This window comes from Arvicola amphibius, chromosome 9 (assembly GCF_903992535.2).
Source record: "Arvicola amphibius chromosome 9, mArvAmp1.2, whole genome shotgun sequence".
NCBI classification, from domain to species: domain Eukaryota; kingdom Metazoa; phylum Chordata; class Mammalia; order Rodentia; family Cricetidae; genus Arvicola; species Arvicola amphibius.
The window spans coordinates 50,511,149-50,524,626 of record NC_052055.2 but is presented as its reverse complement, the minus strand read 5'-3'; the positions used below and the strand labels follow the sequence as shown (position 1 = coordinate 50,524,626).

Below are 13,478 nucleotides of genomic sequence, written 5' to 3'. Positions count from 1 at the left end.
ATTGCTTGTAGGTTTTGTAGACTTACACCATCTGGAGCGAAGCTTATATGGCTATAAGTTCTCAGCAATCAGGCCACACAGGGGAGATTACAAATCATCATTAAGATATGACCTTAGCTTGTTTATTTGAGATACGATAAAAATACATAACTAAGACAGGTCTATATCTTATTTTAAGCTTGTTTTAAACATTTCTACATGATTTTAGTATTAGCCTACATACAAATGCATGTAAACACCTGTATACTAGTTGGATAATTGTTCTTTAGGCCTGCCTTGGACTCATTATGCCGCTATTTGGGGGGAACTGTCATCTGTTTATGCATGTTTTTATACACACAGCCTTTGAGGAAGTGGTGCTCAGTGTCCAGTTTTCCCCTTGATACTAGCATGCATAGCCAAGGCTAGTTCAGGTTTTTACCATGCCTATGTTTTTTTAATACCAATTTTGTCAATTGTCCTATCATCTTGCCAGAACTTTGTTTAAAAGATTGAACATATGTTTTTGACTTTCTGATTTAAAATTTGGCTTCCTCTTCTCTCTGTTTTTATTATATGTGGTTTTTCTCTCACATAGAATCAGCATATGTGCTAAAGCTCACATATAGAAGGACTTTCATTCTAGATAATGGAAAGAGGGCAAGCAAAGGTCTGGAACAATTCCAAGATCTTCATCGAGTAAAGGGGGAACAATTGGCTTGTACTATTCTTTTCTATGTCTCCTTTTCATCAATCATGAGAAGGCAGACTCTAATAGGCCATGGCTCAGAGGTGAATATAACTTTCTCCAGGAGAGAGCAGCGAGCAGATATCAAGAAAATAGCATCCAGTAGGATGGGCAGATAGTTCAGTTGGTAAAATGCCTAACGTTTAAACGTGAGGACCAGAGTTTTCTCTCCAACATCTACGTACAAAATCAGGCATGTGAGCATACACTTGGAATCCCAGATCTAGGGAGATGGAGACAGGCAGATAAATGGAACTGGATGGTCAGTCACCCTAGACTAACCAGCAGTCTTGGGTCCCAGTGAGAGTCCATCATAACAAACACGTGGACACTCCTGAGGAATGACATCATTGATGACTCTGGTCTCCACATGTGTGCATCTGCACAAATATGATTATGTACACACTAACTCATACCACATACAGACACAGAGAATAATATGTGAAATTTGCCTTTTGAGGGATGAAGGAATATATTGCAGGCAAATATAAACTAATCCTAACTATATTCTAAAGCATATCTTTATGCTTTTATACCTACAGATAATTTTGCTCTCACCATGAATCCAAGCAGCTTCTCTTGCCAACAAATGGAGACCACTACAGAAAAGCACAAGTGGTCATAATTCTGAGAACTATTGATCACAGAGAGCCTAGCTCCAGTGAATATACCTGCAACACAACTCCTGTACCCAAGGTTCAGGGAATATCAAGGAAGAAGGTGCAGAGAGACTGTAATAATCAAAGGACCAGGAAGTCTGCTACATGTGAGATTGTGTCTCCAAGAAATGACTAGGAAACTTCACCCATGTTACCTCAATGACACAGCTGCCTAAACAAGACCTTAACAACGATAGTCCTAGCAGACATGCTGACATGGAAGAGAGAATTTTCATGGGCTCCACCCTAGGCAAAGAACTACAGGCAACTAATGAGTGCTGAGAGCAGTAGAATTAGCTTCAACCAAGGAGCACCTCCTTATTGGTTATCCAATACAAATGCTCAGCTATGAAATAGTAAACATACAGGAAAGACTAAACAAACTTAGCAGCTTGTATTTATATATTTATGCATTTATATGTGTGTATGTAACCACAGTAATAAAAGAAAAAAAGACTAACAATTTGAGCAAGTGAAGGCATCATGGGATTGGGATTGGAGAAAGGGGACTTTAGGAAGACTGGGAGGGATGAAATTTTAAAATTAGAAGGGGACAAAGAAGGAAGTGTGAGGGTCTTCTGTCTGTGTGTTGCTTTTGTTAGTTAATGAATAAAGGAACTGCTTTGGGCCTATAGTAGAGCTATAGTGGAACAGAACTAGGTGGGGAAAGCTAGGCTCTACGTTGGGAGAAAGAAGGACAGAGTCAGAGAGAAATCATGGAGCAGCTACCAGAGTCAGACATGCTGAAATTTTGCCGGTAAGCCACTGCCATGTGGCAATACATAGGTCAATAGAAATGGGTTAATTTAATATGTAAGAGTTAGCCAATAAGAAGGTAGAGCTGATGGACCAAGCAGTGGTTTAATTAATATAGTTTCTGTGTGATTATTTGGAAGCTAAGTGGCTGGGAAGCAACAAGCAGCACCCCTCTCCAACAGAAATTCAGGTGAAAACATGAACAGACTAATTAGACACACAAACTTACCTGTCTTGGCATCTTTCCAATCATCTGAGAGAATAGTCTTGGTCTGGATGGTGTATTTAGAGATAGGACTGTGATTGTCTGAACCACGGCTCCAAGTCAGTGCCACAGAGGTAGCTCGAATGTCTTCTATTCTCAGGCCACCTGGAGGGCCTGGAGGGCCTGGGATGAAAATGCGGGTAAGAACTCAGTGAGTCTCAGTTAGTGAAGTAAACACACATGAGGATAACACCAAAGCTTCCCTGAAGTTCTTCTAATCAGTGCAGTTTGTGTTGGTTGTTGCTCTTCCTCAAAGGCAGACAGAAAGTAGTGATAGCACATTCTGTGTTGGCACGCAATGATTCCACGTGTCCCTTTGTAAGGAAGGCAGTAAATGTTGCCGTTAAAACAGCAGTGGACCAACACTTGCTCAGCCTGTAAAGGCATTTGTCACCAAGCCTTAAGACCTGAGTTCAGTCTCCAGGATCCACATGGCGGAAAAAGAGAACTGACTCCCAAAAGCTGTCCCCTGACCCCCAGACACATGGAGTTGTCCTTTGACCTCCAGATGAGTGTTTGTATCCCTGAATAAATATTTCTTTTAAAATATACAAATAAAAAAATCAGCACTTTACTCATGATACAAGTTTATTGTTTGATATAGAAAATGTAGCTGGCTTCAGCAAAACCAATCCAAATTAGAGTGTGTTGAGCTTTAATGAATGCCTATTAGATGCATGAATCCCATATTTAATTCAAATATAAGAATATTTGATCCAGTGTTTCATTCTCTCTCTCAAGAAAAAATTAAATATCTTACTACAACCTACATGCCATAACATTAATCATAATGATAATGCATTCAATCTATTTTACTTGGATTTCTGAGAATCATTTTATATATGGTTTTGGCTATTAAATTTCCTATTAGTCAAAACAATAAAGATAAATTACATTGAGAGAGATTTCTCTACTTAAATGAATTATTGAAGGTAACTCTCTACTTAAAGGCCCCTACTCTGAAAATATCACATCAGATGTTGACAAGTCTTAGAACACAAGACTCCATGGCTGTTGAACATAAAACAGTGTTAAGATAGATTTCCATAGGTACATCATTCTGTAGAAAATATGCTACCTATTTATTCTGCAAACCAAGTGCACCAGGCTGAAATGGATAGATCTTAGGGGTTTCCATGGCTCTTTAGTTTGAAAAGATTGAGCTGACCAGCAAAGTACTAAGTAGAGTTAAGTTGGCAAATGCCAGAAAATGGGTCAAGTTCTTCGATTTCAGGTCTTGATTTTTTTCCATCCTTAAAACTGAGGGCCAGAGAAGGTATTTTAAATAATAAACTACAGCCATTATGTGCTGTTAAATCATTTTGGTTAAAAGACATCGAGTGCAGAAATTCAGTAAATGCCTCCACTTAACTCTCTCTGTACCACAAAGGCGTCTATAACTGAATTGTGCCTACCAAATACAGCAATCAACTGTTGTTAAGTTGCACTTGTTTTAATAGTGAGTTGTGATAAAGCGCATGTCTGTCTTTATCTTGCAGCTATTGCCTCCCTTATGTTCTATCAAGGGAGTATGCAGCCTCGGTGGCTTTCGTTGTATATGTGATTTGTTTTTCTGGGGGATGGGCAATGTCTCACACCTTTGCCATTCTCAAGGAGGAAAATATTTCTGTGTCAATAAACACAAGACACACCCTGTTGCTGGCAGTAACTTTTATTCCTTAGAATGGTATATATGAACACAATAAATGTAAACAAGTTTTTAAAATTAATCGTCTATGAGTGTGCTTATATTTAATGTTAAACAAATATAGATATGTACATAATATAAAGCACACTTGCTATTCAAAGGTAATACAACACATTTTTTTATGTACAAAAACCAAACTGAAACATAAGACAACTTGTGAATGAGACTTACGGGAAAACCAAGAGCTGAGCATAGCATTTCAGAGAACTAAACTAGAAAGGATAAAAGAGGAGAGAAGCCGTTTTTTAAAGGAGCATAAGATTTTATGATACGCCACAACTCTGCTGAGCGTTAGAGTATAGCAATGTTACAAGGAACTAAAGAAATTCTCAGGTTAATGTCTACTTGCTCATGTGCACATTATTTCCCTGCTGTTTTTCTCTAAAATTCTTGGAGTTTCAGGTGAGCAGTATCGCACAGAGAATGGATGATGATGGGTATGTTAGTATATGTGTTAGGAACAATGTGTGCAACATATTTGTGTTGAGTTGCTTAGTGTCTGAAAAACAATTACCGAGCAAATATATGGTGATTTTTTTTTTAATGTTGATCTTGAATGCACGCCTGGCTTGTTAGTGTCCATTGGTGACCATATGGATGAAGTGATCACAGCTGAAGTACTTATAGTAAACACACTCTTTATTAACACACCAATACTGAGAGAGGCTGTATTACCAGGAGGTGAAACTGAGGGAGTGCATGAAAGGAGTGGCCAGCACCCCAAAAACCCTTATGTGAAAATATTCTTTGCAATCTTTCATCTAATATAAAATAGACTTTCTGCTTCATAACCTCTTATTCTGAGCCTTAGCCTTTAATGGCTATATCATCTCTCTAGGCTCTCACCTAGTTATTTCTTGTATTTGTCTCCAAGATAAAGATTCCACTCAGAAGGAAAAACATCATAATATTAAAAAGTTGGAATTTGACAGTTCAAAATAAGCATGCCTTTAAAATGCATATGCTAATTTAATGTAGTCAGGGTTTTTAAGCTCAGGGGTTCTTGCTTTCTCAAATGTAAATTGCGAGTAATGTGAGTTCATCACTAGATTGTCCTTGTGACTAAAATAACAAGCTTAAAGAATTTGGTTTCAGGCTGGCTTAGTCCCTCAGAACCCTTAGCACATGTCAGCTGTCATTATTGCAGCAAGCTTTCTAGGAGTTACGGCTCTGGGAAGCGATGATTACTCTTAACAAGAGCTGCTAATTTATCATCGGAAAGCAGCAGGGACCCCAGAAAATGACGTGTTTTCTGTGGTATTTGATGGAAGAGAGGGAAAATCCAGACTGTACAGCTACTGTGGAGCATGGAATTCTAGATGGCCTGAGCTGACCCCAGGCCAGGCTGCTGTGCTTCCCAAAGGAGGGTTTGAAGCAGTGGATGTTAATGTTACTTGGTTGGTTATTTTTTTCCCAGAATGACAGTGCTGTGGTAGAAAATGAGACAAAGAAACTGCTTAACCTACAACAAAAGAAGGCAACCAACAAGCAGAGCCCTTTCCTGAGCCTCTTGTCAAAGGGATGTGGAGCTACTGGGGTTACACATAATTGTGCCTTTAAGGTCCCTGAAGGTTGCACACAATTGTGACTTTAAGTTCCTTTCCTTCCTTCCTTTCTTCCCTTCCTTCTTTCTTTTCCTCACTGTGTACCCTCAATAAATCCTTATGGGAAGAACTGACATCAGGAACTGCACAAGCAATGGCCAGTGCACACTTTTTCAGCATTTGCCATATAATCAGCATTTCTTAGGACATCCTCTTCCAGAAGAAGATAATTTCTTTGAGAACATTTTCATCTCAAGGTTACATTATCACGAAATATAAAAATTCATCATCTGTAAGGGGCCTTGGAATTTGAATTGTTTTATTCTTCGATTCGTTTCTTTCTCTTAATTATTAAAGATGTGAAGTGGCTTTCCCCAAAGCTTATAGGCAACCCCAGAAGAGGGGGTAATATTGTAAGAGCCAGAGGTCTGAGAAGACCAGGGCAAAGATGGATAAGATAGACACATGAGCTCACAACAGCCTTGGTTGCTTACAGAAAGTAAAACAAAATCAAAACAGTGTACATCCCAACCTTGAGGTGGGAGAGGCTCATGGTTTCCACCATTTACTCAGCCGACATTGAAAGGTAATTGTTGCTGGGGGTGAGAGAAAGTCAGCTTTCTTCAAAGGTGTAGCAACTGGTAGGTCAGTCATGTTCAAGTGGGTGGTTTGACACCCATGAGTATATATGCTTCGCAAATTAAAAAGAGGGCCTGAAGTTGGGAGAAAAGGTTGGGGGGTCTGTGATGGGTTGGAGGGAGGAGTGGGGACACATATGATCAAAGTACATTGTATGCATGTGTGACATTCTCAAACATTAATGAAAATATTATATGGATGAAAAGAACTTACAGCAGGTGATGAAGTGATATATTTTTGTGACTAGCTCTAGCAAAGTCAAGTTATTAATTTTTCTTACCACCATTAAACACTTGGGGAGACAAAAACAGTAGAAAAAGAAGTGAAGGGAGGAAGGAAGGAAGGAAGGAAGGAAGGAAGGAAGGAAGGAAGGAAGGAAGGAAAATGGTGAGAAAGAGATGGAGAATAGAATAAAGTTGGTGAAAGTAGTTTTCTGGTTTTCACCCCTGTCCGATTTCAGTTGCCTCACAGCCTCTCCGGAGCTTCTGCTCTGCATAGTTCTGAACTTGTATCACATCTCCACAGACAGGCTGATCTCTCTGTCCTGACCCAGCCAGATGGTTTCAGGACAGTCTTGTGCTTGGCTGGGAGTATCTTCCTGCACTACTCAGACAGAGGCATAAACATATACTGCTCCTCCTATTTTTCCACCGGTCCACCCTTTCTGTTTGCCATCCACACGTTCCCTCTCTCCTGCTTTAGTGTCCTCAGAGATTGTTGACAGAGGATGCTCTGAGCCATCCCCCTTCCTCCTTGTAGGATAAAGCACAGCTAGGTACCAGCCTCTTTCCCACAGGCACTGGGGAGTCCACAAATGACCACTGAAGCTGGTGTCAGTTCTGTTACCCAGTGAAGGAATATAGAACTGCCCATTATCCAGGAGGTGGCAGAGAGACTCTCATTTGTCACATACATAGTTTCTTTCACTAATTTACTTTTGGACCTTACCCATTTTGTTACTAAATCATTGACTACTGGTAGATGAAGAAAGAACCGGTGCTCAGTGCTCCTCACAGCTGGTATTAGTATATTTTGTAAAAGAATTCTAGTCTGGAAACGATTGCCAGAAGCACTTGAGCAGTCAGAGACAGAATGCAGTCATGATAGCAAAGGAACTTTCCTAGCAGAGTGTAACTAAATCGGGGAATGTCAATTAGAAAGGTCAGATCATGTGTCGGCAATGTGAAGGGCTTCCGAACGCTGCCCGCTAAACATTTCCAAAGAGCCTGTGTTATATCACCTATTCTTTAAATAAACATGATTCCAGTGTGGACATTCTCTTTCCTCTGAAGAGTGGCCAGTTTGTAATTACAAAGAAAACGAAACAAAACAAAGCAACAACAACAGAAGAAGACATCACATCACAGAACACATTCTGTATCCGATGTTAATTTTTACCAAAGTGATGCAGTCAGATGAAAAGTTTGAAGAGGCTGAAAAAGCAAAAATCATCAAAACCATCACCCTTTATTTGATTAAAACAATCTCAAAATAAAACTATTCAATAGAGAAGAAAATATGTAAATGTTAGCTGACCAAAAGCTTCTCCTTTACCAAATAAAAGACCCTTCATTACAACTGCTTGCTAATACCAGAAAATTTGTGAGGATAATGGCAATTTGTAATGCTATAAAATCAAATCAGTGTGGCATGCAACTGTTCAAGTTTTAGCAGTAACGGGACAGAAATAAATACTGAACATCCTTTGACATTAATTTAAAAAAAAAAGAACTTCTACCCCAGTTAGAAATAAGATGGAGGCAAGAGGAAGTTAATGAAGCTAAGAAACCTTCCTTGTCTAAACATAAGCAGACCCTTTCCTTTCATGAGATTTCTTTCTGAATTTTCAGTCTTTGTTTTCTTGTCTGGTCTTGGAGGTATCATTTCAGATACAGACTACATAAGAAAATGCCCTAAGTGGAGACTCACATGTGTTTCCATGGTGATGTTTATAGACACACAGAGAACCCTCAAAATAATTTTAAATATTTACTAAAAAAGAAATTTTTGTAGGTAGTTCTTTATGCTAAGCACATCTAGAGGTTATAAAGGATGCATATAAGAGATCCCGAGATCCTTGGCCTCTGAAAATCGTTTGCAGTGCAGTCACCCGTGTGGTACCCAAGAGTAATATACACATCCCTCAAATGGTTCCTGAGCTTTTCCAACCACAGATGAAGTAGCTGGGGACACAAATCACTAAATGAAAGGACTAAATAATATCTCATTGCTAGACATGAAACTATCTAAGAAGAGCAAATTTACTTCTTGAAAAAACATTAAGAATTTGAATTTTAAGTTTGGTTCCTCCTCAAATAGAGAAAACAGAAGAAATGCAAGCAATCCTGTGAAGAATTGCACATCCAGTTTCAATCTTCACTTCAGCGCAATCCTCATTCAAACCCCAACCTTCCTCCTGAGGGAGAAGGCCGAGACGGATCGTGGTAGGAGTGACGACAGTTTAATGTAAAAGCATGCTGTTGAAGAGGTCATCATCTTCCTATGAATCTCACTCCATACACTGTCCAAGTTCTCTTCCCAAACACAGACTTTGCTCCCAGATCTCTGGCTTATAGCTGTTTTCTAACTGTTCCTCCAAAGTGTGGAAGACAGCGTTAGGTAAGAAAGCCACTAGTAGTGTGGCCCCACCCAGCTTGCACTATAATTAAAACGATTGGTGAATTGGCCAGCAACATTTCATTACCTGCTGTAATAAATCAAACAGCTCGTGTAGCAGCAATGCTCCCCTTATTATATGCCATCAGTTCTTCTTAACATTTGGGGGCAATGGGCTAACTTCAGAGATGGATAATCTCAAATTAAAACAGGATGGGAAACATGGGACTTTTGCTGGGCTAGTATATGATGCCTTTGGTTAGTATGCTAGGCATTGTTTTCAGGTGTTAGTGAAGCTAATCCAGTATTTTAAAACATCTCACTTCAAAGCATGTTAAGTCTCAGACATCCTCTACAGACTAGGATGGGCAATGGAATGGCAAAAGCTACAAGGTTGGGTTTATTAGTCAAATCTAGTTTGGCACTTTTTTTTTTTTTTTTTTTTTTTTTTTTTTTTAGGTTTGGAGGATGGGGACTTTCACACAACAGGTGAGTGTCCAGATCACCAGGTTGGAGGCAGGCTGGCACAGACGGGGAGAAAGGGGTCCACCTTGTTTTTCTCGCCATCTTTTCTCTTTTTACCTGCAAGAGGAAAGATTAATGCTGAAGGGAATGTCCAGATGCCCAATTAGGGCAGGAAGTCACCCGCTTTGGGACTTGCCATGTATCCTTGACAGTGGAAATCATGAATAAAGAGCCACCTAGCTACCAACGATGTTTGCCCAAAGGAGAGAAGCTGACACCGTGGGCATTGGCTCAGGCACCCTCCTTTCCTCCTCAGCACTAACTAAAGTTGGTAAGCACAGGAGTTGTAACTAGAACCCACTGGCAAAAGCCAGAACTTACAGGCAACTCCCCCTGCCCAAAGAAAGATAACAAAAGGAAATGAAAAAATGAAAGAAAGAAAAAGGAGAAAAGAAAGTTGGAACTTCTGGATTCTAAATTTCATTCTGTCCAGTTCAGATCTACTTACTAACAGATATGTGCAGAAGACTTGTAATTACAAAAGAAAAAGAAAGAAGAAAGAAAGATTTTAGATTCAAATTCTGAGAGAAAAATATTCATAAAATTGTATACTAGTATTCTCTTTGGTAAATTTAGCATCGGATGCTTGCTGACTGGGCAGCCTGAGACCTCTTGTTCTCAGTGGAAGCAATGAATACTAATACCTATTTGCCTGATGCTGAAGGTCAGAGCCTTCCCATCACTGAATGCCAAGCTTTCAGACAACTGAACATGTATGTGTTAATGAAACTATATAATTAGAAAAAGGCTTTGGCAGTTTGTACTATTACAGAGTTGCTTCTCTGCAATTTGAGGTCAGGAGTGTATAGAGAGGGGCTAAAGCCAGTCACATAGGGCATATCCTCCACACTGAGATGCCTTTGTGTTCTTGTAGGTTGTGTAAATCCAAGACCCCAGAGGAACCTAATGATGTAGATCCTCAACCATCTTCGAATTTGGAGAAATTCTTGAAATGTAGATAAAGATTTCTCCCTGAGAGACACTAGGAATGCTGGGAGCTGCTATTTAGAGGCATGTTCTTTAGGTCCACGGAACCCAAACTCTTCCATATTCACAGAGGGCTCCTGTCTTCTGGTTTGTCATAAACAAATTCTTACTGAGTATTGGGAATTCAGAAGATATGCACACTTTATCCATTATTATACCCAATCTGTAAAAATCTATGTATTTATGGGCTACCATGCACCACGTGCATATATTACATGGTGCTTGCAAGAAGGTAAGTATATGTATCACTGTGCATGTTTACCATTTCCTGATGGAGGAAACAGTTGAAACATTTCTTAAAACTTTTGTAGAAGCAAAAATATGGCGAGCACATTATTTGCTGCTATATTTTTGCTGTCAAAGGTGTACTTCTGCAATAGAAGACCCGAACACCATTCCTCTACCTGACCTTATCAGAACACCTGCTGTTCTCCTGTCCCCTCCCCATCCTACACTCATCCCACATGAAGTTTGTGCATGGTGCATTTTCATAAGGAATATATTTTTTTAAAAAAATAATACACATCTTATAACTAGGTGCATTTCCTAAGAACTGCATGGATTTCAAGTTTTCCCTGCAATATGGTTACTCTCTTGAGAATTCCAATGCCCTTTGGAACACTGGGGTGCTGCTCCAGGAATGAACTGCTGAACGTATACAAATGTCCTCTAAGTCTTCAGGCTGTCCTGAGCCACAGTGTGACTACTGCTGACAGAAAGCACTAGGTAATTAGCAACTGAGGCGGTTTATTTCTTGGGAAAGAGTAATTTGGGGTTTCTGTTAGACTTTGCAATTACCTGAGAGAATGAAATACACTAAATCCTCATAATGGAAAAGCTCTCTGACAGGGAAAAGTGTCAGAACTGTCTCCCTGTCCTTAGCTAATGAGAAGTCACAACACTGAACTGGACCTCACACTGGTGGCATCCAGAAATCACGTTGAGATAAAGTGGAGGACCCCAGAAGTGAAAAGGCTGCCTTTGTAAACATCAAGAGAAAATTCTAGACTCACTTCTCCAACCTTTAAACACGCCTTCGTTTCCTCACAGTACAATACACTTAATCCCAGAGACAGTTAACAGAGTGAGGGGATCCAAAGCGTTAAACTAGCCATTGCAGCTTCACACATCGTGAGCAGGTAATAGCTTTGTCCAGGCATCCTCCCTGTCCTTTGTGCGCCTAGGAAGCAATGGGAGAGCTCTATTTTACCAGAGTCAGGGCCAGTACACTGGTTTGTGTGGGGAGGGTGGCTGGGGGCAGGTAGAAGCCAGCATGCCCATGGCATCCCCAGGACAGAAATGCACTTTCTCGAAACTAAATGTGGCAGACGCCACAAAAGAAAATGGTTCTGCTTGAGAGGGATTTTACATAAGCAATATTTCCCATGGATTATTTTCAACAGTAAAGCTAATTCTTTTGTCTTCTTTTGTTTAAGAAAATGAATAGAAAAGTCATGATGTTAATGAAATTATCATTTTAAATAACCTAATACTGAACTATTTATCTTAACTTGGGATTATTAATAACTGGTGGTACTTGGGAGAATGATTTGATCAAGCATATATGAAGAATGTGTTCCAACATTGATAGAGATTAACATTTCAAAAGTCCATTGTCTAGTTTGTTCATTTGTTCATTAAATATAGAGGAGAGAAAGGTGAATTCAATATTTTAATTTGAAACATCAGCATCCGACAGGTTCTGGTGGTGCTCTACTGTGACAGTTGAGAAAGTTCTCTAAGATTCCTCTTGTTGAAATGAGATCAATAGTTGCCAGCGCTACCCATGACAGGAAGTTTGTAAAGAGCGTGTAGGAAATTGTTGTACTTTGTAATTTGAGACATTTGAAAAGATATGTGTGTGTGTGTGTGTGTGTGTGTGTGTGTGTGTGTGTGTGTGGTGTGCATGTGGAGAGGACATTTTATTCTGAGACAGGTTCTCTCACTGACCCCAAACTGACAAACTGGGGCATGCAGGCTTACCAGTGAACCCCTGGCACCCACCTCTGAGACCCCGTGACACTGAGATAACAAATATAATCCACCACCCTCGCATTTCTAAATCTATGTCTTGGAGACTGAACTTAGATTCTTAAGCCCTTTACCAACTGAGGTATCACCCTCACTCACTGTGAATGCTTATGCTTAAAGAACTATTCTTTTTTATTCCATGACTATGTGCATGAGTGACGCTGCCTAAGGAGACCAGAGATGTCAGATTTCCTAGAATTGGAATAATAAGATGTTAAGAGCCATCTAACATGGATGCTGGGAATCAAAGCCAGGTCCTCTATAAGAATAGTGTGTGCTCTCACCAGTAGATCAACCTTCTCAGCCTCATGACTTTAAACTATGTGAATCATGTGTTGTCAACACAAAACAAAAGCTACAGGAAAACAGAGATCAAAATTTAAGTGTTTGGGGGCCAAAGAGAAGATTATAAAATGAAGCCGTAACACCATCTGACGTAGTATATTTACTATTTTGCTATTGTATTTATATCTGCGTTAAGCCACATAACTGGAAAATGTAATGTAAGTTAGCAGAACAGAATTTCCCTTTGTTATTAGTCCGACTATGCACACACTACGCGCAGTAATAGAGCTATCATATCTGTTTGGTAGCTATCATATCTGTTTGTTACTTCTGGAGAAGTAACATTAAAAAACATAGAAAAGGGCCTTCATTTGAATTTCCATGTTGACTGCGTATCTCACTGACTGTATTGGAATCAGTGTTCCATTATTTCGTGTTACAATAGTCAATCTGTTGTTGGCATTTGTCTTCACTCAAACCTTGCTCTTCTATTAAGTACCTACATTGTCATAGCATCTGCTACATAGTGCATAATGTATCCATCACAATATAGCATGGAAGCATATACATTAAATTGTTTATATATATATATATATATATATATATATGTATATATTGTATTTATCTGATATTCCTAGTGTGTATCATTATCATAATATAAAGATTGAGTTGCAAAAACAGTGACTCTTCAGCATAATTCAAATTACCTTCTAAAGACGATCCATTTGATCTTTAT

General features: G+C 39.4%; 1 protein-coding gene across 1 annotated transcript in view; it reads right to left on the bottom strand.

Annotated features, from left to right (window-relative positions):
- Positions 1–13,478, bottom strand: part of Cntn1 (contactin 1) — a 91,687-nt gene that overhangs the window by 32,549 nt on the left and 45,660 nt on the right. The window contains exon 14 of the mRNA XM_042055736.1: positions 2,372–2,530. Within this exon, the coding sequence (XP_041911670.1) occupies positions 2,372–2,530 (159 nt within the window). The remainder of the gene's footprint in view (positions 1–2,371; positions 2,531–13,478) is intronic.